This window comes from Nerophis ophidion, linkage group LG05 (assembly GCF_033978795.1).
Source record: "Nerophis ophidion isolate RoL-2023_Sa linkage group LG05, RoL_Noph_v1.0, whole genome shotgun sequence".
Lineage (NCBI taxonomy): Eukaryota > Metazoa > Chordata > Actinopteri > Syngnathiformes > Syngnathidae > Nerophis > Nerophis ophidion.
The window spans coordinates 16,468,890-16,496,679 of record NC_084615.1 but is presented as its reverse complement, the minus strand read 5'-3'; the positions used below and the strand labels follow the sequence as shown (position 1 = coordinate 16,496,679).

The 27,790-nt window shown below is 40.6% G+C and overlaps 2 protein-coding genes across 2 annotated transcripts in view; both read left to right on the top strand.

Annotated features, from left to right (window-relative positions):
• Positions 1-181: 181 nt before the first annotated feature.
• trmt112 (tRNA methyltransferase activator subunit 11-2) lies at positions 182-7,222 on the top strand. Its single transcript, XM_061900205.1, has 4 exons — positions 182-388; positions 4,542-4,643; positions 4,743-4,835; positions 6,938-7,222. The coding sequence occupies exons 1-4, from the start codon at positions 314-316 to the stop codon at positions 7,037-7,039; spliced, it is 372 nt and encodes a 123-aa protein (XP_061756189.1). The 5' UTR covers positions 182-313; the 3' UTR covers positions 7,040-7,222.
• Positions 7,223-15,196: 7,974 nt separating this feature from the next.
• tgfb5 (transforming growth factor, beta 5) overlaps positions 15,197-27,790 on the top strand; it is a 37,603-nt gene continuing 25,009 nt past the window's right edge. The window contains exon 1 of the mRNA XM_061900204.1: positions 15,197-17,707. Coding sequence (XP_061756188.1) covers positions 17,344-17,707 — 364 coding nt within the window. The 5' untranslated portion in view covers positions 15,197-17,343. The remainder of the gene's footprint in view (positions 17,708-27,790) is intronic.

Genomic DNA, 27,790 nt, shown 5'->3' with positions numbered 1-27,790 from the left:
CAGGGCCTAGAATAAACATTTTGGGTCAATTAATACTTAAAACATATTTCTTTATTTATTTTCTATTAATATGTTGGTATTTAAGTAGTATTGTTATATCTTTTAATACGGTATTATACTTTATTTGTTTTACTTTAGTTTGTTTAAACCAGCGGAACCAACGAACGGAGGACAACGTTTCCGGGAGACATCTAAAAGAAATGGCAACTTCCGGTGCACATGTCGACTGCTATGCTAGTCTGTGACTGACGTTGGATTTTTCTTCAATTATTGACGCGTCTTGAGCAGAATTGATTGCAACATTTCTGCAAACATGAAGCTTCTAACGCACAACATGTTGACGTCACATGTGAAGGGCGTGACTAAAGGATACCCGCTGCTAATCAAGGTAGGCTCTTTAAAAAAAACGCCAACAGAAAAACAGATAATGACACAATATTTCTTTAATTCGTTCGATTGACATGAACACTACTTTTATTTGGTAAAAGGAAGCGTATTAGAATGATAATTATCGCCCAATATGTTTTATTTACGGTACCTGCTCGTTGTGTTGTAGGGAAACAAACTGAAAATGAAACTAAAAGGCCTACTGAAATGAGATTTTCTTATTTAAACGGGGATAGCAGGGCCATTCTATGTGTCATACTTGATCATATCGCAATATTGCCATATTTTTGCTAATAAAAAAGCCTTGCCTGTACCGGAAGTGGAAGCCGATGTGCGCGTGACGTCACCGGTGTGAGAGCTCCTCACATCTGCACATTGATTACAAGACACCAGCAGCGTGAGCGATTCTGACCGAGAAAGCAACGATTTCCCCATTAATTTGAGCGAGGATGAAAGATTCGTGGATGAAGAAAGTTAGAGTGAAGCACTAGAAAAAAAGAAAAAAAAGGAGAGTGCAGTGGGAGCGATTCAGATGTTATTAGACACATTTACTAGGATAATTTTGGAAAATCCCTTATCTTCTTATTGTGTTACTAGTTTTTTAGTGAGATTATAAAGTCATACCTGAAAGTCGGAGGGGTGCGTTGACCGCCAGTGTCTCTGAGAGAATTAAGCCAATGGAAGAGCCAAGATGACAGCTAACTCCGCACAGGTAAGAGCCGACTTAATATCACAATTTTCTCATCCAAAAACTTGCTGGTTGACATGTGGTAGAGAAACATGTTCGCTAAAGCTTCTCAACAAAAATAAATACCGGCAGTGTTTCGGTTGCTAAAGGCAGCTGCAATACACCGCTTTCCACCAACAGCATTCTTCTTTGACGTCTCCATTATTAATTGAAGAAATTGCAAAAGATTCAGCAACACGAATGTCCAAAATACTGTGTAATTATGCGATTAAAATAGACTACTTTTAGCCGTAAGTGTTGCTGGGCTAAAAATGTCCGCTCAACCAATAACGTTCCAAACACGCGTCATCATTCTGCAACGTTTTCAACAAGAAACTCCGCAGGAAATTGTAATTTAGTAAACTAAAAAGGCCGTATTGGCATGTGTTGCAATGTTAATATTTCATCATTGATATATAAACTATCAGACTGTGTGGTCGGCAGTAGTAGGTTTAAGTAGGCCTTTAAAAAAAACACCAGCAAAAAACAGATAATAAAGACGCAACAGTCCAGAATATTCCTTTAATTTGTTCGATTGACATGAAAAATACTTTTATTGTGTAAAAGGAAGCGTATTAGAAAGATAATTATCGCCCAAGATATTTTATTTACGGTACCTGCTCGTTGTCTTGTAGGGAAACATAAACTGAAAATGAAACTAAAAGAGGCAATTCCTGAAGCAAGTTGGAAGTGAAATGCTGACAGAATGTAGTACCATACCAACTTTATTTATAAAGCCCTTTAAAAACAACCACAAAAAGCTGTACACCACAAATAAATAGCGGTAAAGGATAGGCTAAAAAATAACATTAAAACAGAGGTCAAATACACATTGAAAAAGCAAATGCAAATTATTTTAAGAACAATTTATGAGATTAAAAAAAGTTAAAAACAATTTAAAGTCTCATGCTGGGTTAAACAATGTCTGATTAAATACTAAAAATGTTATGACGGACAGACCGCCTGAAAAAAACAGAATGGGATTTAAATTAGTTTTTAGTGAATGACACACCCATAATATATATGAAAATAAAAAAATGTGGGATTTACAATATTAACTATGCAGGATAAAACATTGAGTATTGAAAACATATGAATGTCAAAAACATTCTCCATCCACATATTTTACAATCTAGCGAAACACAGAAAAATAAATGCGAAGGGTAAAAACAAAAACAAACTACAATCTGATGTATGTGATATATCACTAAAGGGGAATATTATCACCAGACCTATGTAAGTGTCAATATATACCTTGATGTTGCAGAAAAAAAGACCATATGTGATTTTAGCCGATTTCCGAACTCTAAAAGGGTGAATTTGGCGATTTAAACGCCTTTCAATTGTTCGCTGTCGGAGCGATGACCTTTCACCCATGACTCTACAGCGGGAAGCAATCCGCCATTTTCTCAAACACATTACACACACCAAGTCAAATCAGCTCTGTTATTTTCTTTTTTTTCGACTGTTGTCTGTACCTTGGAGACATCATGCCTCGTCGGTGTGTTGTCGGAGGGTGTAACAACACGATCAGGGACGGATTCAAGTTGACTTACGTGAAGTGTGCATCGATTAGCACGGCATGCTAATCGATGCTAACATGCTATTTAGGCTAACTGTTTGTACGTATTGCATAATTTTGCCTCATATGTAGCTATATTTGCATCCAGCCTTTCCCTCTACCCACATTTAATGCCAAACAAACACTTACCAATCAACGGATTCAGGTACACCAGTGGTCATAAGATGCGAAAGTCCCTCGTTTGTTCTGCACATTTTACCGACGATAGCGATGCTACGACAGAGATGTGTGGATATCCTGCGACACTCAAAGCAGATGCATTTCCAACGATAAAGTCAACGAAATCACAAAGGTGAGTTTTGTTGATGTTATTGACTTATGTGCTAATCAGACATATTTGGTCACGGCATGACTGCCAGCTAATCGATGCTAAAATGCTATTTAGGCTAGCTGTATGTACATTTGTAGCTATATTTGCATCCAGCCTTTCCCTCCACCCACATTTAATGCCAGACAAACACTTACCAATCGACTAATTTAAGTTGCTCCAGCGGTCAAAAGATGCAATTGTTGGTTAGAAGGCGATCGCCGAATTCGCTCTCGTTGCCTTAGTCCGTCGTGATACGGCTCAATAGCTTCAGTTTCTTCTTCAATTTTGTTTTCGCTATCTGCCTCCACACTCCAACCATCCGTTTCAATACATGCGTAATCTGTTGAATCACTTAAGCCGCTGAAATCCGAGTCTGAATTCGAGCTAATGTCGCTATATCTTTCTGTTCTATCCACCTTTTTTGTTTTGTATTGGCGTCACTATGTGACGTCACAGGAAAATGGATGGGTGGATTTACAGATAGCGAAAATCGGGCACTTTAAAGCCTTTTTTCGGAATATTCCATGATGGGTAGAATTTTGGAAAAAACTTCGAAAAACAAAATAAGCCACTGGGAACTGATTTTTATTTGTTTTAACCCTTCTGAAATTGTGATAATGTTCCCCTCCAAGCTTTACAACTTTGTTGTAAAAATCTCCTTCTGCGTCTGTCCCTGACACCCACATTTCAGGCTCTGAAAACTCTCTGTGGAAATGCCACCCACCCACACTGCTTGGTGCCTCGTCAGAGCTGCTGTCACTGTCAGGTTCAAACACTGATGACATTTATTAAACAAACAAGAGGCAGAGACAGAGTTCAGTTTGTCTCAATGAGGACAGACGTATTTGGTTGTACACTTTGTCACGGTTCCAACTTACGCTCTAGGGCACAGCCCACGTGCTCCACTATTTATTCGGGAGGTTACATCACTGAAGCTGCTTCTGAAGGAAGGGGGGTCATTGCAGCAGCCCCAGTTAGACACAAAATATGATTATTCAGAAATGGAAACGTGCTGACACTTGTGATATCGCTCTATCTCTGCTTTCTATGCGTCACGGTACTCGATGTTCTGGACACAAACACTGATACGAGACGACTCGCAATCCAAGATTGCAAGTTGTCCCTTTGCACAGATAAAAAAAGTACAACTTCAGCACAATTGATAGTAACTATAGCAACGGCCTTTAAGCATAAGAGTTGTGTGATAACTTATACTTAATTATTCTAACAGTGACTTACATTATTACTACAGTAACTAATTAGATGACCATAGTAACTAGTATATCATGCAGAAGCACCGATTCCAACCATTAAAATACGTACTTGGTATAGTTGAAGACTTGCGGTTGCTAGAAAACATGAGTGCACATCATAATGGCAGCGTCACTTTCCATCTTAAAGATGTAAACAATTTATTTGGGAATGTCCGGCGGGCCAGATTGAAAAGCTTAACGGGCCGCATGTGGCCTTAATTTGCCCAGGTCTGGTCCAGAGAAAACTGACCGAAAGTGGTGTTAATAAAAAGTTCCTTGCAGGCCACTGAGGTGAAGGTGAGCGAAGTGGAGTTCAACCCGCAGTTTGTCAGCCGCATGATCCCAAAGCTGGAGTGGAGTGCTCTTGTGCAAGCTGCAGATGAGGTTTTTATTTTTTTTACTTGTCATTATTGCAAAGACAGTATGAATGCGATGAAAATACAGTTGGTTTGTGTTTTTGACAAACCTGTCTCGTTTCCATAGTTGGGTCAACGACAAGACCTGCCAAGTGACCTGTTGGCAGACTTTGAGAGCAACGAGGAGTTTCTGAAGAAGGTGCACAGAGTTCTCCTCGAGGTGTGCAGGCATTTATTTTTCTCTTAATGCTTTTAGTTTCCAACTCGCATCCTACGCAACATCTTGACTTGTTACTGAAAGCTGTGCTTGTCACAGGTAGTGTTCACTACACGTTTTTTTAAATTTTATTAAAACACTTTCTTCTCATTTTATCCATTATAGGACACTGAAGGTTTAGTGGCCACATGCGTGGACAGCACCTTTTAGCTCTTATTTCCAAAATTGTGTACTCTACTGAATTGGGGTCTTGTGGCCGCTTATTTGGACATTTATACTGCCATCTGGTGGTGTCAGAAGAGTGCAACATACAATGGAATTTGGGGGGAAAAAAAGTATAAAAATAAGAATTAGCATGTCAATCAAATAAAATCAACTTTATTTATTCAGCACATTTAAAATCTACCACAGAGGTAGCCAAAGTGCTGTACAATGGGCAAGTTAAAAACGAGAACCGAGCAAACACAACACAAACAGTACATGATAAATAAATAAAATAAAATAAATAAAACATAAAAACAGGTTCACAGCAGGTGTATAACGGGGCACCATTGCAGGATGGATATCACTCAGTGTTTAAAGCCAAGGAATAAAAGTATGTTTTTAAAGGGGAACATTATCACAATTTCAAAAGGGTTAAAAACAATATAAATCAGTTCCCAGTGGCTTGTTTTATTTTTCGAAGTTTTTTTCAAAATTTTACACCCCCCGGAATATCCCTAAAAAAAGCTTTAAAGTTCTTGATTTTCGCTATTTGCGTTGCGACTGTCCATTTCCCTGTGACGTCATACAGGGCTGCCAATACAAACAACATGGCGGTTACCACAGCAAGATATAGCGACATTAGCTCGGATTCAGACTCAGATTTCAGCGGCTTAAGCGATTCAACAGATTACGCATATATTGAAACAGATGGTCGGAGTATGGAGGCCGATAGCGAAAACGAAATTGAAGAAGAAACTAAACTGAAGCTATTGAGCGAATAGCTATTGACGCTATTCTGCCATAGCGTGGGTGTACCTAATGAAGTGGCCCATAGCATGGCTGCCTTATTAGCATCGCCGGTAAAATGTGCGGACCAAACGATCAGGACTTTCGCATCTTGTGACACTGGAGCAACTTAAATATGTCGATTGGTAAGTGTTTGTTTCGCATTAAATGTGGGTATCTAGTTTCAAATGTAAATACAGCTAGCGTAAATAGCATATTAGCATCGATTAGCGTAGCATGTTAGCATCGATTAGCTGGCAGTCATGCTGCGACCAAATATGTCTGATTAGCACATAAGTCAATAACATCAACAATTTCGTTGACTTAATGGTTGCAAATGCATCTGCAGGTTATCCATACATCTCTGTGCCATGTCTGTCATCGCCGGTAAAATGTGGAGACACTCTGGCACATTCAATGGAGGTCTGGCGGCAGTCACTTTCGCATCTTCGGGCCAGTGGTGCAACTTGAATCCCTCCCTGTTAGTGTTGTTACACCCTCCGACAACACTTTCGCATCTTCGGGCCAGTGGTGCAACTTGAATCCCTCCCTGTTAGTGTTGTTACACCCTCCGACAACACACCCACGAGCATGATGTCTCAAAAGTTCCCAAAAATAGTCGAAAAAACGGAAAATAACAGAGCTGAGTCCCGGTGTTTGTAATGTGTTGAAAATGAAAATGGCGGATGTATTACCTCGGTGACGTCACGTTCTGACGTCTTTGCCACGAGACCAATAAACAAAAAGGCGTTTAATTCGCCAAAATTCACCCATTTAGAGTTCGGAAATCGGTTAAAAAAATACATGTTTTTTTTTCCTGCAACATCAAGGTATATATTGACGCTCGCATAGGTTTGGTGATAATGTTCCCCTTTAAGAGAGATTTAAAAACAAGAAGAGAGGAGGCTTGTCTAACACTCGGGTCGTTTTTGAAGTAGAAATCGCAACACATTTCAAGGTTTCTGCGGGCCCCATAAACTGACATGGTGGGCCAGATGTGGCCCCCAGGCCTTGAGTTTGACAAATGTGCTTGAATCCAAATTTATCCTTGTCTATTGTGCCGTGCTGCCACCTAGTGGACATAGCACGACTCACATGTGCCTGTGCCGCTGCAGGTGGAGGTGATAGAAGGCTGCCTGCAGTGTCCCGAGTCAGGACGAGAGTTCCCCATCTCCAAAGGAATCCCCAACATGCTTCTCAACGAAGACGAGGTGTAGACTTGAAAAAAAATCCACTGACAGACTTTGTGTTCCAAAAGAAGACGTTTTGATGTCGGGTAATTACTTTTACGTTTTAACGTCTAAATCCCCCCTTTGGATGTTTTTTTAGCTGTGTTTTTGTAACACATTCAGGTTTGTTTCCCCTCAATAAAACCTTGCTTTTGTCCTCGACAGCCAAAAGTGCTTGTGGTTTTTTTTGCGGCTAATGAGGATTTATTGTAATTGTTGGTGTGCGGAGGGAGTCATGCGGGCGTGGGTGAGTGCACTCGGTGACGTGGCAGGCACAGGCTGCTCTATTTCTGGAAGACAGGCTGGGAGTTGTTTGGGAGGATTTTTCTAGAAACCACACATCACAGCAGAAAACAGTGATTAGGATAACAAAGTAGATAACCCCCAAAGTAGATAACCCCCCCTCAAGGAGCCTCCACCTTTCTGAAGTGGAGTTAAAACAGGCTCCTAGACAGTGTTGTCATTTTCAAGGGAACTGGGAGTGGGTGTGTTTTGCTCTCCTACCTTTCCTTCTACTTAAAGCAATTACAGGCTTGTGCCCACAACTATAATGATGGGATGGCAGCACAGCACCAATAAAAGATAGCCATGACAGATTAACAATCCTCTGCAAAATCCTGAACTGTAATTAACAACCAGATGAGATTGAAACCTTGGAAAGATAAAAGTGGCTTGTTGTGACGTGATTTCAAACGTGTGCAAGCATTATTTTAGAGAGCTGCACTTCTAAACAACTGCAGTGGACTAATGTCGTTTCTTGTCTCGCTTTCAGCATTTTGGAATAAGAGTAATGACATTTTTTTTTTTCTTAGCTCACAACGTGGTCATTACATAGTCTGGAGACAGCTGTAGCCTGCTTCTAGTGGACACAAAAGATATACAGTGGTGGTCAAAAGTGTACATAGACTTGTAAAGAACATGATGTCATGGCTGTCTTGACTTTCCAATCATTTCTACAACTTTTGTGATGTAGTGATTGGAGCACATACTTGTTGCTCACAAAAAAACATTTATGACGTTTGCTTCTTTTATGAATTTATTATGGCTCTACTGAAAATGGGCCTTAAAGCTACAGTGGGGCAAAAATTAATTTAGTCTGCCAACGATTGTGCAAGTTCTCCCACTTAAAATGATGACAGAGGTCTGTCATTTTCATCATAGGTACATTTCAACTGTGAAAGACAGAATGTAAAAAAAAAATCCAGGAATTTTAAAGAATTTATTTGTAAATTACAGTGGAAAATAAGTATTTGGTCAACCATTCAAAGCTCTCACTGATGGAAGGAGGTTTTGGCTCAAAATCTCACGATACATGGCCCCATTCATTCTTTCCTTAACACGGATCAATCGTCCTGTCCCCTTAGCAGAAAAAACAGCCCCAAAGCATGATGTTTCCACCCCCATGCTTCACAGTAAGTGTGGTGTTCTTGGGATGCAACTCAGTATTCTTCTTCCTCCAAACACCACGAGTTGAGTTTATACCAAAAAGTTCTATTTTGGTTTCATCTGACCACATGACATTCTCCCAATCCTCTGCTGTATCATCCATGTATCCATTTTGGTATAAACTCAACTCGTGGTGTTTGGAGGAAGAAGAATACTGAGTTGCATCCCAAGAACACCATCCCTACTGTGAAGCATGGGGGTGGAAACATCATGCTTTGGGGCATTTTTTTTGCTAAGGGGACAGGACGACTGATCCGTGTTAAGGAAAGAATGAATGGGGCCATGTATTGTGAGATTTTGAGCCAAAACCTCCTTCCATCAGTGAGAGCTTTGAATGGTTGCCCAAATACTTATTTTCCACCATAATTTACAAATAAATTATTTAAAATTCCTACAATGTGAATTCCTGGATTTTTTTTCACATTCTGTCTCTCACAGTTGAAGTGTACCTATGATGAAAATTACAGACCTCTGTCATCATTTTAAGTGGGAGAACTTGCACAATCGGTGGCTGACTAAATACTTTTTTGCCCTACTGTACATACAGCAATGTTAATATTTGCTTACATGTCCCTTGGCAAGTTTCACTGCAATAAGGCACTTTTGGTAGCCATCCACAAGCTTCTGCTTTAATTTTTGACCACAAAATTGCTGCAGTTCAGCTAAATGTGTTGCTTTTCCTGACATGGACTTGTTTCTTCAGCATTGTCCACACCTTTAAGTCAGGACTTTAGGGAGGCCATTCTAAAACCTTCATTCTAGTCCGATTTAACCATTCCTTAACCAGTTTTGACGTGTGTTGAGGTTCATTGTCCTGTTGGAATACCCAACTGTTTGGCCACAATACCCAGCAATATGTTTGGAGAAGAAAAGGTGAGGCCTTTAATTCCAGGAACACTATTCCTACCGTTAAGCATGGTGGTGGTGGTAGTATTATGCTACGGGCCTGTTTTGCTTCTAATGGAACTGCTGCTTTACAGAGAGTAAATGGGACAATGACCTCCAAATTCTTCAGGACAAGCTAAAATCATCAGCCCGGAGGTTGGGTCTTGGGCACAACAGGACAATAAACCCCAACACACGTCAAAAGTGGTAAAGGAATGGCTAAATCAGGCTAGAATGAAATATTTAGAATGGCTTTCCCAAAGTCCTGACTTAAAGGTGTGGACAATGCCGAAGAAACAAGTCCATGTCAGGAAAAGCAACACATTTAGCTGAACTGCAGCAATTTTGTGGTCAAAAATGTAAGCAGAAGCTTGTGGATGGCTACCAAAAGCGCCTTATTGCAGTGAAACTTGCCAAGGGACATGTAAGCAATATGAACATTGCTCAATGTATACTTCTGACCAGGCAGATTTGCTGACATTTTCAGTAGATCCATAATACATTCATAAAAGAAGCAAACTTCATGAATGTATTTTTTGAGCGACAAGTATGTGCTCCAATCACTACACCAAAAAAAAAAACAAGAGTTGTAGAAATGATTGGAAACTCAATACAGCCATGACATCATGTTCTTTACAAGTGTATGTAAACTTTTGACCACGACTGTATATATATATTCATATATATGTATATTCATATACATATATATACACAGTTTATATTTATTTATATTTTAACTTCCAATAGAAAAATGTATTTGTACGAAATATTTTTTTAAACGTACCCATATTGTACATCTATATTACTAATTGAATAATGCTTCTCTTTCTGGAGGAGAAAAGGTGAGGCCTTTAATTCCAGGAACACCATCCCTACCGTCAAGCATGGTGGTGGTGGTATTATGCTCTGGGCCTGTTTTGCTGCCAATGGAACTTCTGCTTTAAATGGGACAATGAAAAAGGAGGATTACCTCCAAATTCTTCAGGACAAGCTAAAATCATCAGCCCGGAGGTTGAGTCCTGGGCGCAGTTCGGTGTTCCAACTATGTTTCCCAGCTGGCCTGGGAACACCTCGGGATCCCTCGGGAGGAGCTGGACGAAGTGGCTGGGGAGAAAAAGTCTGGGCTTCTCTGCTTAGGCTGCTGCCCCCGCGACCCCACCTCGGATAAGCGGAAGAAAATGGAGGGTGGTGTATTTCAATGGTTTTAACTTAAGTGAGGATACTAAGCTCGCTAATTCCTCTTCTGTTTACAAATGCTAATCTTAGCTTGGACGTTATTTGCTCTGCATGTCAACTTTCTGATATAGAACAATGTAGTTTGTAAAAAAAAAAAAAAAAAATGTACATCTTCAATTTAATTTTTTAAAAAGAAATAAAAAAAATAACCGCTCGAGCAAATGTAACCATGAATTGATTAACGTGGACCCCGGCTTAACGGCCTACTGAAAGCCACTACTACCGACCACGCAGTCTGATAGTTTATATATCAATGATGAAATATTAACATTGCAACACATGCCAATACGGCCTTTTTGGTTTACTAAATTGCAATTTTAAATTTGCCGCGAAGTATCCTGTTGAAAACGTCGCGGTATGATGACGCGTGCGCGTGACGTCATGGATTGTAGCAGACATTTTGTTCCAGCCCGATCCCAGCTATAAGTCGTCTGCTTTAATCGCATAACTACACAGTATTCTGGACATCTGTGTTCCTGAATCTTTTGCAATTTGATCAATTCATAATGGAGACGTCAAAGAAGAAAGATGTAGGTGGGAAGCGGTGTATTGCGGCTGCCTTTAGCAACACAAACACAGCCGGTGTTTCCTTGTTTACATTCCTGAAGGTGAAACTTTACTATGGAACAGAGCGTTCAAGCGAACATGGTTCCCTACCACATGTCAACCAGCAGGTTGACATTGGGTAGGGAAAATTGTGGTAATAAGTCGGCTCTTACCGTAGACATGAGCGGAGCTTGCGTCGTTCCTCGTGCACCTGTCAAAGAGGCAGCTGCGGACTCTCTTGCCTCCGACAGGCCGCCCCAGAACGTGGGATGCTTCCATCGTGGAGGAGGGGAAAAAAAACTCAGTCCGGCCCGACCGGCTGCCTTCGCTTCGCCTCGTCGAGAAATGTGGCTTCCCTCAGAGACACTGGCGGTCGCCACACCCTTCCGACTTTCAGGTACGACCATATAATCTCACTAAAACACTAGTAACACAGTAATCAGATAAGGGATTTTCCAGGGCTTCACGGTGGGAGAGGGGTTAGTGCGTCTGCCTCACAATACGAAGGTCCTGCAGTCCTGGGTTCAAATCCAGGCTCGGGATCTTTCTGTGTGGAGTTTGCATGTTCTCCCCGTGAATGCGTGGGTTCCCTCCGGGTACTCCGGCTTCCTCCCACTTCCAAAGACATGCACCTGGGGATAGGTTGATTGGCAACACTAAATTGGCCCTAGTGTGTGAATGTGAGTGTGAATGTTGTCTGTCTATCTGTGTTAGCCCTGCGACGAGGTGGCGACTTGTCCAGGGTGTACCCTGCCTTCCGCCCGATTGTAGCTGAGATAGGCGCCAGCGCCCCCCGCGACCCCGAAAGGGAATAAGCGGTAGAAAATGGATGGATGGATGGATGGATCCTAGTAAATTTGTCTTATAACATCTGAATCGCTCCCACTGCGATCACCTTTTTTTTCTAGTCCTTCACTCTAAATTTCCTCATGTAACAGGGTCAATTACGTCTTGTAAATAATGTATTTTCTAATGTTTTAATATTGTTATAATTACACAAAATATGTAAGTTACATGTAAATACCTGAATATTGTTGGATGTTTTGTCAATGGGGAACCATTGTCTCGTTGTCCCTCCTACTGCAATAATTACTGTGACACCTGTCTTTTTATATGTGTTGGACACGCTATAAGTAGTCTGCTTTAATCGCATAATTGGACAGTATTCTGGACATCTGTGTTGCTGAATCTTTTGCAATTTTTTCAATGAATAATGGAGAAGTCAAAGTAGAAAGATTGAGGTGGGAAGCTTTTAGCCTTTAGCCACACAAACACAGCCGGTGTTTCCTTGTTTAAAATTCCCGAAGATGAAGCTTTACTATGGACCAGAGCGGTCAAGCGAACACGAATCCCGACTAGATGTCAACCGGCAGTTTTCGGTGAGAAAATTGTGGTAATAAGTCGCCTCTTACCAGAGACATCAGCGGAGCTTCCGTCCTGCTGCAGCTTTGTGACTTCCCTCAGACTCTGGCGTTGTCACGCCAAATTTCTTCCCCCCTACAAAAACCTTCCCCCCGGAAGAAATTTGGCGTGACAGCCCCTCTAATGCTTGAAGGACCCCAATGAGGGTGGAAGGACCTTAAAGCAGCCCACGCAGCTGCCTGTTTTAAAAGCATTATAATTGGCCGATTGTCATTGTTGAAAAATAACAGTGAGGAAAAAATATTAGCATTCCAGCATGCTAACTTTTCAAGCTAGTTTTGCGTCACTAATTTTGCAACTGTAACCCTTAAGAGTCATTTAACTTGGTATTGTCACGCCCTCATTGGGGTCCTTCAGGCATTAGAAGGGCTGTCACGCCAAATTTCTTCTGGGGGGAAGGTTTTTTGTAGGGGGGAAGAAATTTGGCGTGACAGCGTCAACACACCCATGGCCACACCTCTCCGACTTTCAGGTACTATTTAATCTCACTAAAACACTAGCAACACAATAGGCAGATAAGGGATTTTCCAGAATTACTCTAGTAAATGTGTCTAATAACATCTGAATCGCTCACACTGCAATCGCCTTTTTTTTCTTTTTCTAGTCCTTCATTCTAAATTCCCTCATCCACAAATTTTTCATCCTCGCTCAAATTAATGGGGAAATTGTCGTGTTCTTGGTCCGAATCGCCCTCGCTGCTGGTGGCCATGATTGTAAACAATGTTCAGATGTGAGGAGCTCCACAACCCGTGACGTCACGCGCACATTGTCTGCTACTTCCGGTACAGGCAAGGCTTTTTTATTAGCGACCAAAAGTTGTGAACTTTATCGTCGATGTTCTCTACTAAATCCTTTCAGCAAAAATATGGTAGTATCGCGAAATTATCAAGTATGACACATAGAATGGACCTGCTATCCCCGTATAAAGGCCTACTGAAACCCACTACTACCGACCACGGGGTCTAATGGTTTATATATCAATGATGAAATATTAACATTGCAACACATGCTAATACGGCCGGTTTAGTTTACTACATTGCAATTCTAAATTTCCCGCGAAGTGTCATGTTGAAATTGTCACGGTATGATGACGCGTGTGTTTGACGTCTTGGGTTGTAGCGGACATTATTTTCCAGCCTGATCCAAGCTATAAGTAGTCTGCTTTAATAGCATAAATACACAGTATTCTGGACATCTGTGTTGCTGAATCTTTTGCAATTTGTTCAATTAATAATGGAGACGTCAAAGAAGAAAGATGTACGTGGGAAGAGGTGAATTGCAGCCGCCTTTAGCAACACAAACACAGCCGGTGTTTCCTTGTTTACATTCCCGAAGGTGAAGTTTTACTGTGGAACAGAGCGGTCAAGCGAACATGGTTCCCTACCACATGTCAACCAGCAGGTTGACATTGGGTTGGGAAAATTGTGGTAATAAGTCGCCTCTTACCGTAGACATGAGCGGAGCTTGCGTCGTTCCTCGTGCACCTGTCAAAGAGGCAGCTGCGGACTCTCTTGCCTCCTCCGACTGGCCGCCCCCCATCGTGGGATGCTTCCACTGTGGAGGAAATCAGCCCGGCCCAACCGGCTGCCTTCGCTTTGCCTCGTAGAGAAATGTGGCTTCCTTTAGAGACACTGGCGGTCGCCACACCCCTCCGACTTTCAGTTACGACCATATAATCTCACTAAAACACTAGTAACACAGTAATCAGATAAGGGATTTTCCAGAGTTATCCTATTAAATTTGTCTAATAACATCTGAATCGCTCCCACTGCAATGGCCTTTTTTTTCCCTAGTCATTCACTCTAAATTTCCTCATGTAACAGGGTCAATTACGTCTTGTAAATAATGTATTTTCTAATGTTTTATTATTGTTATAATTACACAAAATATGTAAGTTACATGTAAATACCTGAATATTGTTGGATATTTTGTCAATGTGGAACCATTGTCTTGTTGTCCCCCCTACTGCAATAGTTACTGTGACACCTGTCTTTTTATATGCGTTGGACACTCCCTCCAACTTCCCTTTTTGTCTACGATAACGGGAGAGGTAGGCGTCCATGCGACGACAGAAAATATTTTGTCTTGTTAGGAACTTTAATTCATTTCTTTTTCATTATCATATTTGTGTAGGGGTTCGACGATGGCACAAAGTATTTGATGACAATTGTATTCTGTATTATCAGTAAAGTGCAGTGGAGAAACCCATGGTGTCGGTCGTCTTCCATAAACAACACACAACGCAGAGGAAAAGACCACCGGTTACACTCATCCACGAATCTTTCATCCTCGCTCAAATTAATGGGGAAATCGTCGCTTTCTCGGTCCGAATCGCCCTCGCTGCTGGTGGCCATGATTGTAAACAATATTCAGATGTGAGGAGCTCCACAACCCGTGACGTATCGCGCACATCGTCTGCTACTTCCGGGACAGGCAAGGCTTTTTTATTAGCGACCAAAAGTTGCGAACTTTATCGTCGACGTTCTCTACTAAATCTTTTCAGCAAAAATATGGCAATATCACCAAATGATCAAGTATGACACGTAGAATGGACCTGCTATCCCCGTTTAAATAAGAAAATCTCATCTCAGTAGGCCTTTAAACAAGTTGAAAAACTTATTCAGGTGTTACTATTTAGTGGTCAATTGTACGGAATATGTACTGAACTGTGCAATCGACTAATAAAAGTTTCAATCAATCAATCAATCAGTACCAGTTCCACTTTCTTTTATCCGGATGCTAAGCTAACTAGTTGCGAGCTGTCACTTTAGCTTCTATCTCCATTTGCAGGCCGCCTTATTTTTAGCGGGAATGCAAATATGTGCCCACTTTGGTGAAGGAGTGAAATGGTTCTTGTCCACAAGTCACACCGACACTCCCTCCTCGCAGCCTCCCACCCACACACCCACACACCCACACACCGTGCATTTGTGGGCCTCCACGCCCCGCCTCCAGCTCGCCTGCTCGGACTGCGTGGCTCCGTCTCAACCGATGATGATGATGATGATGATGATGATGATGATGATGATGGAGCTCCATCTCTCAGCAGGTCTGGAGTCCACCTCTTCCACGCTGGAGCCGCCACAAGGAGCTTCTTTCATTCACCTCGCCGTCTTTTAGCCTCACCTAGCGGGATGTTTACGTGAGTCGCCATGACGTCAACACGTCTCCTATAGAGCGGGAACAGGAGGACTTTCTTCCGGCCGGCCGACGTTGAACTTTCTTTGGACTCGGCTATGTGGCTCCTTTGGCCCAGCCTGTGTGCGAGCGGTCTGGCTTCCCCTCGGCGGACTTGCGATGTGCTTCTGTTGGGTTTCTTTCCAGGAGGATGGACAATGGAGGCGGACAGAAGACTTCATTATTCGGCCTTTAATTAGCACTAAGGATTGTTCTAGAACGCATCGCGTTCTCATAAGAGTTTCGCCTTTTTTTTTAACACTGACATTTCTTTAAAAGTTGTCTAACAAACATTTTGGAGGGGGGCTTAATGTGACTTTTTGACGGTTTCCTGGTGAGGTGCGTAATTGTTGGTTACAGTTGATGAGTGGTTTTAAATGCGATTTTGTGACTTTTAACTTTTTTTTTAACTCTTTTTTTTTTTTTTTTACATTTTTTTGGGCCTGAATGTGACTTTTTGACGGTTTATTGATGAGGTGGTAATTGTTGGTTACAGTTGACGAGTGCTTTTAAATACGATTTTGGGACTTAACGTTTTTTTTAACTCCTTGTTTTTTTTTAACTCTTTAAAAAAAACTTTTTTAGGCCTGAATGAAACTTTTTGACGGTTTCCTGGTGAGATGTGTAATTGTTGATTACAGTTGACGAGTGGTTTTAAATGCAATTTTGGGACTTTTAAATATATTTTTTTAAACTCTTAAAAACGTTTTTTTTAAACAGTTTTGTAGGCCTGAATGTGACTTCTTGATGATTTCCTGATGAGGTGTGTAATTGTTGGTTATAGTGGAAGAGTGGTTTAGCAGAACCTGATATCAGCCTCCTTCTAAAATCAATTTTGGGACTTTTAACTCATTAAAAAAAAAATATATATATATATATTTTTTTTTTAAATAAGTACAATTTGTTTAAGGCCTGAATGTGACTACGACGGTTTCCTGGTGAGGTGTGTAATTGTTGGTTACAGTTGATGAGTGGTTTTGAATGCGATTTTGGGACTTTTAACTTTTTTTTTTTCAAACTCTTTTAAAAAAAAATAATTTTTAAACACTTTTTAGGCCTGAATGTGAGTTCTTGATGATTTCCTGATGAGGTGTGTAATTGTTGGTTACAGTGGAAGAGTGGTTTAGCAGAACCGGATGTAAGCCTGCTTCTAAAAGCAATTTTGGGACTTTTAACTCTTAAAAAAAAAAAAAAAAAAACTTAAAAAAAAAAAATACAATTTTTTTTTAAGGCCTGAATGTGACTTTGACAGTTTCCTGATGAGGTGTGTAGTTATTGGTTACAGTTGAAGAGTGGTTTTAAATGCGATTTTGGGACTTTTAACATTTTTTGAAATCTTTTTTTCTTTAACTCTTTTTAAAAAAAACATTTTTTAGGTCTGGATGTGACTTTTTGATGGTTTCCTGATGAGGTGTGTAACTGTTGGTCACAGTGGAAGCGTGGTTTAGCAGAGCCTGATATCAGCCTGCTTTTAAAAGCGATTTTGGGACTTATAACTATCCACGCTTGGCTTTAGTTAAAAAGTCTCCTCCAGGAGTTCCTTCCCCACAGTCGGACTACCATCCCTCCCTCCGTGGACAATGTGGCTGTCTCGCCTGGCCTTGCTGCTTCTCCTCCGGCTGTCCGTGGCCTTGGTGAAGGGCATCAACACGTGCCAGTTCATCAACTTGGACGAACAGAAGTCGCGGCGCATCGAGGCGGTGCGCGGACAGATCCTGAGCAAGCTGCGCATCCAGAGCCCCCCGGACGACGACGACGACGACGAGGCGGCGGTGAGCGGCGCGGTGCCCCCGGAGGTCATGCTGCTCTACAACAGCACCCGGGAGCTGCTGAAGGAGCGCGCCAGCTTTGGGGAGTCGCAGGCGTGCGAGCGAGAAAGCAGCGAGGAGGACTACTACGCCAAGGAGGTGCAAAGGATCGACATGCTGCCACCCACGCAAACCAGTAAGTCTTAATATTGTGCTGTGGTGTCAAAGTCGAGCCCCGGGGGCCATATCCTGCCCGCCACTTCATTTTGTGCGGCCTGCGAAAGCCTGGAATTAATATGCGTCTTTTCTTACTAAATGTATTTATGCTTTCTGTTTTGACAGAAAAAATACACCAGCTGTATGCGATTAAATATATTTTGAACATTTTATAATAGCGCAACCAGTGGTGTGTTACCTAACATAAACAGAAATCAAGATCATAATTAAAGATACAAGATACAAGTAATGTTTTATTTACTTATTCTCTTCATTTCATATTATGTTCCTTCCAGTGCTGTTGTATTTAGTTTTAGTTTGTATCCAATCAGAATTTAGCTATCTTATGTTGCCATCTTGTACCAAATCTTAGTCTTAGACTTGGACTTAGACTTCCTTTTTATTGTCATTCAACTTTGAAATTTACAGTACAAATAAGAACTAAATTTCGTTGCATTAGCTCTTGGTAGTGCAGGATTAGAAAAAAATGCAATAAGGTGCAGGTATAAATAAATAGATTACTGTACAGATAAATACATTGCACTTTTTCATATGCATCCAGGATTATGGATTTTTGTTATATTGTCTTTTTTTATTCCAGCGAATTAATCCATTTTGGGGGGAGTTGAGGGGATAATTTAAGTATGATGCGTTTAAGAGTCTTACGTCCTGAGGGAAGAAACTGTTACAGAACCTGGAGGTTCTTCTACGGAGGCTGCTGAACCTCTTCCTAGAGTCCAGCAGTGAAAACAGTCCTTGGTGGGGGTGGGAGGAGTCTTTGCAGATTTTCTGAGCCCTGGTCAGGCAGCGGCTTTTTGCGATCTCCTGGATAAGAGGAAGAGGAGTCCTGATGATCTTTTCTGCCGTCCTCGCCACTCTCTGGAGAGACTGAGGCATTGCAGGCTCCAAATCTGCCTTCAGAATCAACAATGTGTGTGTGCACTGTAAGTGAACAACCGCATACAGTTGATAGACAGTTGCGATAGCCAATCAGATCACAAGTTGTTGTCAGTAAGGCCTTCTAGACGGCCTAAGGCAGATATAGTAGGGCAAAAAAGTATTTAGTCAGCCACCGATTGTGCAAGTTCTCCCACTTAAAATGATGACAGAGGTCTGTAATTTTCATCATAGGTACACTTCAACTGTGAGAGACAGAATGTGAAAAAAAAATCCAAGAATTCACATTGTAGGAATTTTATAGAATTTATTTGTAAATTATGATGGAAAATAAGTATTTGGTCAACCATTCAAAGCTCTCACCGATAGAAGGAGGTTTTGGCTCAAAATCTCACGATACATGGCCCCATTCATTATTTCCTTAACACGGATCAATCGTCCTGTCCCCTTAGCAGAAAAACAGCCCCATAGCATGATGTTTCCACCCCCACGCTTCACAGTAGGTATGGTGTTCTTGGGATGCAACTCAGTATTCTTCTTCTTCCAAACACAACGAGTTGAGTTTATACCAAAAAGTTATATTTTGGTTTCATCTGACCACATGACATTCTCCCAATCCTCTGCTGTATCATCCATATATCCATTTTGGTATAAACTCAACTGGTGGTGTTTGGAGGAAGAAGAATACTGAGTTGCATCCCAAGAACACCACACCTACTGTGAAGCATGGGGGTGGAAACATCATGCTTTGGGGCTGTTTTTCTGCTAAGGGGACAGGACGATTGTTCCGTGTTAAGGAAAGAATGAATGGGGCCATGTATCGTGAGATTTTGAGCCAAAACCTCCTTCCATCAGTGGGAGCTTTGAATGGTTGACCAAATGCTTATTTTCCACCATAATTTACAAATAAATTCTTTAAAATTCCTACAGTGTGAATTCCTGGATTTTTTTCCACATTCTGTCTCTCACAGTTGAAGTGTACCTATGATGAAAATGACAGACCTCTGTCATCATTTTAAGTGGGAGAACTTGCACAATCGGTGGCTGACTAAATACTTTTTTGCCCCACTGTACATATTATGTTATGAGCTAGGTAACATAAAAACTCCATTACCCAGCATGCCACAGTAGTGAAGAGCATGCGCGGTAGCCTCGTTTAGCCGGAGAAACTACTAAAGAGAAACTACATCTTGCGAGACCATGTCGGCCAACCCCGGAAGCTCGAATGGGTTCTACAGGTTGTGAGTTCAGATATGTTATTTCTTATATTTTTTTCACGTTTAATATGTTTTTTGCAATTTTAATTTTGACAGTACCAAACACGATATGTTTTAATTGATTTTTAGATGCGCCAGTAAATAACCCGTTTTGTACACTGTTGATGTGCTGCAATGGACAGTAAATGTGTTCCTGTATAGTATTTCTCCAGTAATGGTAATGTGGTGACATCAATGATAATATTTTGAGAGGTCGTCATTGAAGTCGGACATCACCGAAGGCCTGGGTGGGAAACGCACGGCCCGTCACTGATTGCAAGAAATATTATAACACATTCCAAACATTTTTTTTTGTTAAAATATAAATAAGTACTTAAATATATGCTTGACTCATGATTGAAAGCAAGTTATTCATCAATTTGTACGCAGTAAAAAATGTTTTACATTAAAATTAAAACTGGTAGCTCAGTTGCCAGAATTTTACCATTTAAAAACAAAACAAAAACATTGGTATTGTTTTTCTATTTACTATATAATACACTGTAAAAACAGCAACCGCAGATTTTTCCGTTCAAACAGTGGTACTGTTTTCCATTTCCATTTCCAGTTAGTATGTATTGTAACAAACATCGTGCATTTTATGGTAACATTTTGGCAACTAAACTGTCAGTTTTTTAATATAAAATCTACATCTTTTTATTACAGAGTACGTAAAAAATATATATAAAATTTACCATAATTTTTGGGTAAAATTTTAATTTTTTTCTCTATAATCTACATGTTTTTCATATAGAGTACGTTAAAAATATATATAACATTTGTCATAATTTTTTGGTAAAATTGTCACTTTTTAATCTAAAATGTACATATTTTTCTGACAGTGTATATAAAAAATATATACAACATTTACCATATATTTATGGTAAAATTGTCAGTTTTTTACTATAAAGTCTACATATTTTTCTTACAGTGTATGTAATATATATATATATATATATATATATATATAAAACTATACATACTATAAGTGTGTAATGAGGCAATGTACATTATATTGCTAAAAGTATTTGTCCACCCATCCAAAGGATGAGAATCAGGTGTCCTAATCACTTGGCCCGGTGTATCAAATTGCGCACTTAGGCATGTAGACTGTTTCTACAAACATTTGTGAAAGAATGGGCCGCTCTCAGTGATTTCCAGCGTGGAACTGTCACAGGATGCCACCTGTGCAACAAATCCAGTTGTGAAATTTCCTCGCTCCTAAATATTCCAAAGTCAACTGTCGACTTTATTATAAGAAAATGGAAGAGTTCGGGAACAAAAACAACTCAGCCACCAAGTGGTAGGCCACGTAAACTGACAGAGAGGGGTCAGCGGATGCTGAAGCGCACAGTTCAAGGACTTTCTGCACAGAGCTCCAAACTTCATGTGACCTTCCAATTAACCCACGTACAGTATGCAGAAAGCTTCATGGAATGGGTTTCCATGGCCGACCAGCTGAATCTAAGCCATGCATCACCAAGGCCAATGCAAAGCGTGGGATGCAGTGGTGTAAAGCACGTCACCACTGGACTCTAGAGCATAGACATGTCTTTCTAGAGTGATGAATCATGCTTTTCCATCTGGCAATCTGATGGACCAGTCAGGGTTTGGAGATTGACAGGACAATGCTACATTTCGGACTGCATTGTGCCGAGTGTGAAATTTGGTGGAGGAGAAGTTATGATGCGGGGTTGTTTTTCAGGAGTTGGGCTTGGCCTCTTGGTTCCAGTGAAAGGAACTTTGAATGCTCCAGCATACCAAAACATTTTGGACAATTCCATGCTCCAACCTTTTGGGAACAGTTTGGAGCAGGTCCCTTCCCCTTCCAACATGACTGTGCACCAGTGCACAAAGCCAGGTCCATAAAGACATGGATGACAGAGTTTGGTGTGGATGAACTTGACTGGCCTGCACAGAGTCCTAAACTGAACCCGATAGAACACCTTTGGGTTTAATTAGAATGAAGACTGAGAGCCAGGCCTTCTCTACCAACATCAGTGTGTGACCTGGAAGAATGGTGGAAAATTCCTATAAACAAACTCCCTAATTTTTTGTGTAGCACAAGCATTTCAGTTCCACTGTGCAGAATAAACTTTTTTGCACAGCAATATGTGTGCTTAGGGGCCTTTTGGAGATCCGTGTTAATTTAATTTGTGAATACTGGAAGTCTTTTGACTCTCAGGCCCCAGCTAACACACGGGGGGCCCACCCCACTGTTTGAGAAGCATTGATGTATGTCTTATATTCAGGGTCGCCTAACCATAGAGGGAAAAAACACGCTGTGTTAGGGCCCCACTCCGTTTTGAGGTAAATATCAATGAACAACCGGGCATTTCATATGAAATTTTACCGCAAATGCATTCCTAGCCCCTTCCTGCTCTGTCAGTGGTAAGAATATAATAGCAAATGTCTCCAGTCATCTACAGTAAGGCTTCTTAACCTTTTTGACTTCGGAGCCCAAGTTTTCCACTATAGAGCGGCCTGGGTTGGACTCAAAAATTAACACACACATTAGTCATCTTACTCTTGATTTTAATCAAATTCAGTAATTATATCAGACCTATTGGTCAAATGATAGGAAACCAAGTGTTAAAGGGGAACTGCACTTTTTTGGAATTTTGCCTATTGTTCACAATCCTTTTGCAAGACAAGAAGACAAAACAAAAGGGTTTTTTGGTTGTTGTTTTTTTGCATTGTAATTTGTAATAATCGACTGGTTTTAGGTGGCTCGCAATGCAGCCAATAGGATCAATCCGTTCAGCCTCTAAATAACTTCAAAAATGCATTCAAAAACCACCAACAATACTTCATTTACGTTATGTAACCTGTATAATAACCAAGCAGTAGCAACAGCATCAACAGCGGAAAGGCTTTTGAGTTTGTAACACAACACAATGTGATATGACACCCATCTGTACTGACTGAAAAAGATGAACAATCATATTACAGTGTCTGTAAAGTATTAATATTGCAACTTTTGTTTGTACACAGCTAGCTAGACAGAGTATGTACTGTAGATGTAACAACACGCATGATGTGCTGCATGTATCATGATCAATGTTAAACTGACTCACTTGATAGACAGTTGTTCGTTTGGTCCAGCTGGCCCGGGAAGTTTTTTTCCCCTGTTTTGAGTACCGTAATCACACATTTTCTGTCGGCATAACTTGGCTCCAAGTTCCACATTTACAGCGTCAAGTCAGGCCGACCTCACTCTCTCAGCTTCCGTCTGCTCCAACGTTTCACACTCTCTTCGTGCTCGCTTCTTCTATAAGTGGCAGTTCATCCTCTGTATATTCAGCTTCAAAAAGAGGAGGTTGTGAATCGTCGTTTGTCCAAAAACCGTCATCTTTGTTGTCGGTTTCTAAGTCTGCCATGATTAGAACACACTCGCGTTTGTTTTTCGGAAGTGGGAACACACATTTGTTGCAGGAAGTTGGAATTGTGCTTCCATGGAAACGGAAACAAATGCACTGAGGTTTTAAGTTACACCAATCCTTAAAATGACCAAAATACAGTAAATATTGTATATATTACATATAGTTATGAAGGTGTCTGTTACTACATTTTATATATATATATATATATATATATATATATATATATATATATATATATAGTTGCAGTGTGTACATTGTACATATTACATATTGTTATGAAGGTGTCTGTTACTACATTATATATACAGTGGGGCAAAAAAGTATTTAGTCAGCCACCAATTGTGTAAGTTTTCCCACTTAAAATGTTGACAGAGGTCTGTAATTTTCATCATAGTTACACTTCAGCTGTGAGAGACAGAATGTGGGGGAAAAATCCATGAATTCACATTGTAGGAATTTTAAATAATTTATTTGTAAATTATGGTAGAAAATAAGTATTTGGTCAACCATTCAAAGCTCTCACTAATGGAAGGAGGTTTTGGCTCAAAATCTCACGATACATGGCCCCATTCATTCTTTCCTTAACACGGATCAATCGTCCTGTCCCCTTAGCAGAAAAACAGCCCCAAAGCATGTTTCCACCCCCATGCTTCACAGTAGGTGTGGTGTTCTTGGGATGAAACCCAGTATTCTTCTTCCTCCAAACACGACAAGTTGAGTTTATACCAAAATTGAATACATGGATGATACAGGAGAGGATTGGGAGAATGTCATGTGGTCAGATGAAACCAAAATAGAACTTTTTGGTATAAACTCAACTCGACACACACACACAACGATGTGTTCCCAATAAAACTTACCAGAAGCACTTTTACACTGTCCAAATTCCAGCACCACGATTATAATTTTGCTCAACTCACTTCCAATTCTACCGAGAGTGTCATGATCCGCTGCTTGGATTATGGCATATTCTGGTTTTGGTTCTGTTTTTGTATCTCGTCTTGTTATTTGACTTCCTTAGTTCCTGGTGGCACCTCCTGTTTTGTTTCGTTGCCATGGTTAGGTATTAGTGTCACCTGCCTTGTGTTTTGTACGTGCACCAGCCTCCTAATTTCTGTCCTTATCTAAGCGAGCCTCCTTTGTTCATTCGTCCCCACAGTCTAAACAGTTTGCTTTCTATGCAACAGGTGACGTCGCTATCCCGCATTGTGGTAAATATCTTTTTGTACTCGTTACCTTCCATGCTATTCCTTGCTTGTTTCCCTAGCTTCCATGCTAGCGTCCTTAGTTCTTTCTAGCTCACATGCTAGTTCTGTTGGTTTTGTTGTTAATGCCTTTGTGCAAATATTTCTGTTCTTAGCTTGTTTTTGTAGTTAAATAAATCATCATTCTTACCTTCCCGCTGTGTCCATTCCGCTTGCATCAACGAGAGAACAAAACCACACCACTATGACAGCAAAACGTCACAGAGAGACTTATTAAGGATTGTTGACCCGAAACCATTTTTGAAGTACCAGGAATCCAAAAAGACAAAACAAAAACCTCACTATTGGACAAATGACCACTAATTATAAAAAATACTGCTGTACCTTCATTTGTGACTTACAATTTTGGGTTGATCAAGTTCAAACTGTAAGTGGCTGGTTGCAGATTACCACAAAGTATCCCGCTAGAAAAATATTCAAGATAGTTTCATGCATTCCGATACACAATTGGCTGAAAACATATTTAGTTGCTGTAGACAGTTGCCATATATTTTTGGAAATTCCGTTACTATAGTTGCTCCATCTTGAGAGTTAAATCGCTAGTGTAGGAGCCATTTAAGGCATCCTTATTTTTGTGTTGGCATGTATGAATACAAGTATTAGGACACTGTCATGTTCTGTATGTGTCGCACCCTCAAAATGACCAAACGTCCTTTCTTCGGTGCAATATTTATTCACCTAACCCACGGTTCATATTACAGGCATTTTCTGATATCCCTCTTCTTTTCCAGCATGCGCATTACATGAATTACATGTTACCATGAATTGATTAACGTGGACCCCGACTTAAACACGTTGAAAAGCTTATTGGGGTGTTACCATTTAGTGGTCAATTGTATGGAATATGTACTGTACTGTGCAATCTACTAATAAAAGTTCCAATCAATCAATCAATACACAAACACAATCAATCAATCAATCAATGTTTACTTATTTAGCCCTAAATCACGAGTGTCTCAAAGGGCTGCACGAGCCACAACGACATCCTCGGCTCAGATCCCAGATGCCTCCCTTCTTTCGTTTTTTTAAATGTATTTTATGTTTATAAACTCAGTAAATACGTCCCTGGACACATGAGGACTTTGAATATGACCAATTTATGATCCTATAACTACTTGGTATCGAATCCATACCCAAATTGGTGCTATCATCCAAAACTAATGTATCAAAGAAGAGAAGAATAAGTAAATTATTACATTTTAACAGAAGTGTACTGTAGGTAGAACATGTTGAAACAGAAAATAAGCAGATATTAACAGTAAATGTGAACAAGTAGATTAATAATTAATTTTTACAGCTTGTCCTTTATAATGTGTACAAAATAATAGTATGATAAATGACACAATATGTTACTGTATACGTCAGCAGACTAATTAGGAGTCTTTGTTTGTTTACTTACTCTGACGGTTGGGTGGCATCATGATGCGGAGTCGTTCTCCCAATGATGCAGTCGGGCTTCGAACACAGCGTGAAGGTAAGAAACAAATGATTTACTAAAAATTAAATCAGACTTTGACAAAACCAAACAGAACTAGCATGGGTGCTAGAAAAAAACGAAAGAGCTAGCATGTGAGCTAGAGGAATAACAAAAATACTTATCATGGAAGATAGCATAAGCGGAACTTGGTAACAAAAGTCGTCACTGTTGTGCGAACACAAACTAGGAATCAAGAACCAATGGACAAAGAAGGCAGGCTTAAATCAAGACAGTAATCAAGAGGCAGGTGCGCGTCAAAAGCAAGAGGCAGGTGAATCTAATGAGTAACTATGGTGACAGAATTAACGAGGAAGTACAACCAGGAACTAAGTCCAACATTAACAGAACATAATGCAAAAAAGACTCAAAACCTAAACATAATATGATCCGGGCAGGGGATTACAACACTTACTAATAAAAGAAAAATTGTCTCGTATGTTCACTATTTTATTTATGGACTAAACTGCAATAATAAACATATGTTTCATGTGCCCTAAGATTTTTGGTTGAAATAAATGGTAAATGGATTATACTTGTATAGCGCTTTTCTACCTTTTTTAAGGAACTTAAAGCACTTTGACGCTATTTCCACATTCACACACTGATGGCGGGAGCTGCCATGCAAGGCGCAAACCGTGACCCATCAGGAGCAAAGGTGAAGTGTTTTGCTCAAGGACACAACAGACATGACTCGGATGGGGATTGAACCAGGAACCCTCAGGTTGCTGGCACAGCCACTCTTCCAACCGCGCCACGCCGTCCCCCCAAATAAAGCCAATAAGGCAATTTTTTGTGGTCCCCTTTTATTTAGAAAAGTGTCGAAACACATTTTTGTATTGAGCATACTTGCCAACCTTGAGACCTCCGGGGCGTGGTCGGGGGTGGGGTGGGGTGGGGGCGTGGTTAACAGGGGAGGAGTATATTTAGTTACTCTCTAAAAGCCGTAGATGTTATTGTCACATATGCATGTACAGTATATGGCAGTATTGTCCTTTTTAAGAGTGTCACAACATTGCTGTTTACGGCAGACGAACTGATTTACGGTAGACGAAAACGTAACTGCTGTTGTTGCGTGTTGTTACCGCGCTGGAAGGACGTTAATGAAACTGCCTAACAATAAACCCACATAAGAAACCAAGAACTCGCCCTCGATCAGTTATAACGTCATTGGGCGGGCATGCTGTTTGTATTGTGGGAAAGCAAACGTGAAAGCAGGCTGTCGACACGTCACTCAGGTCCGCTTGGAGCTGGAAGGGGCGTGGCCTCCAGCTCCGCCTGAATTTCGGGAGATTTTCGGGAGAGGCGCTGAATTTCGGGAGTCTCCTGGAAAATACGGGAGGGTTGGCAAGTATGGAATCGGGACAACACTCGTTAGAACCAAAAGCTACATTCAGAGACAGTGTCATTATGATGTGTTCATGAGCAATGCCAAATAAGTGTCATTTGTGTCAATGAATGCATGGGAATCACTGCCTTAATATAATACATTTTTGTTCTGCTAAAAAAAAATATTGCGTATAGAGGACTTAAAAAGTGGAAGTGAGTGACTGCATGCAGACATCACGTCATGGACGCAGATTGTGGAGGCACTATTCAAATGCCACTAAATGTTAGGGTAGGAACGAAAGTAACGCACTTTGGCAAGAGAAGGAATACACTTGTTATGTAACCATGCAATCCCTGGCAACAACGGCACACTCATTGACTTACCCCATACAAACCCTCTTTTTTTTTTACAGAGCCACACCACCACTAATTATGTGTGTGACAATATTAAACTGTGTT

Bases quoted from the DNA above. Each gene is read 5' to 3' on its own strand.
- trmt112 (XM_061900205.1), top strand. From the start codon at position 314: ATGAAGCTTCTAACGCACAACATGTTGACGTCACATGTGAAGGGCGTG. The intron at 389-4,541 runs GTAGGCTCTTTA...AGTTCCTTGCAG, and splicing joins GATACCCGCTGCTAATCAAG to GCCACTGAGGTGAAGGTGAG. The intron at 4,644-4,742 runs GTTTTTATTTTT...TCGTTTCCATAG, and splicing joins TTGTGCAAGCTGCAGATGAG to TTGGGTCAACGACAAGACCT.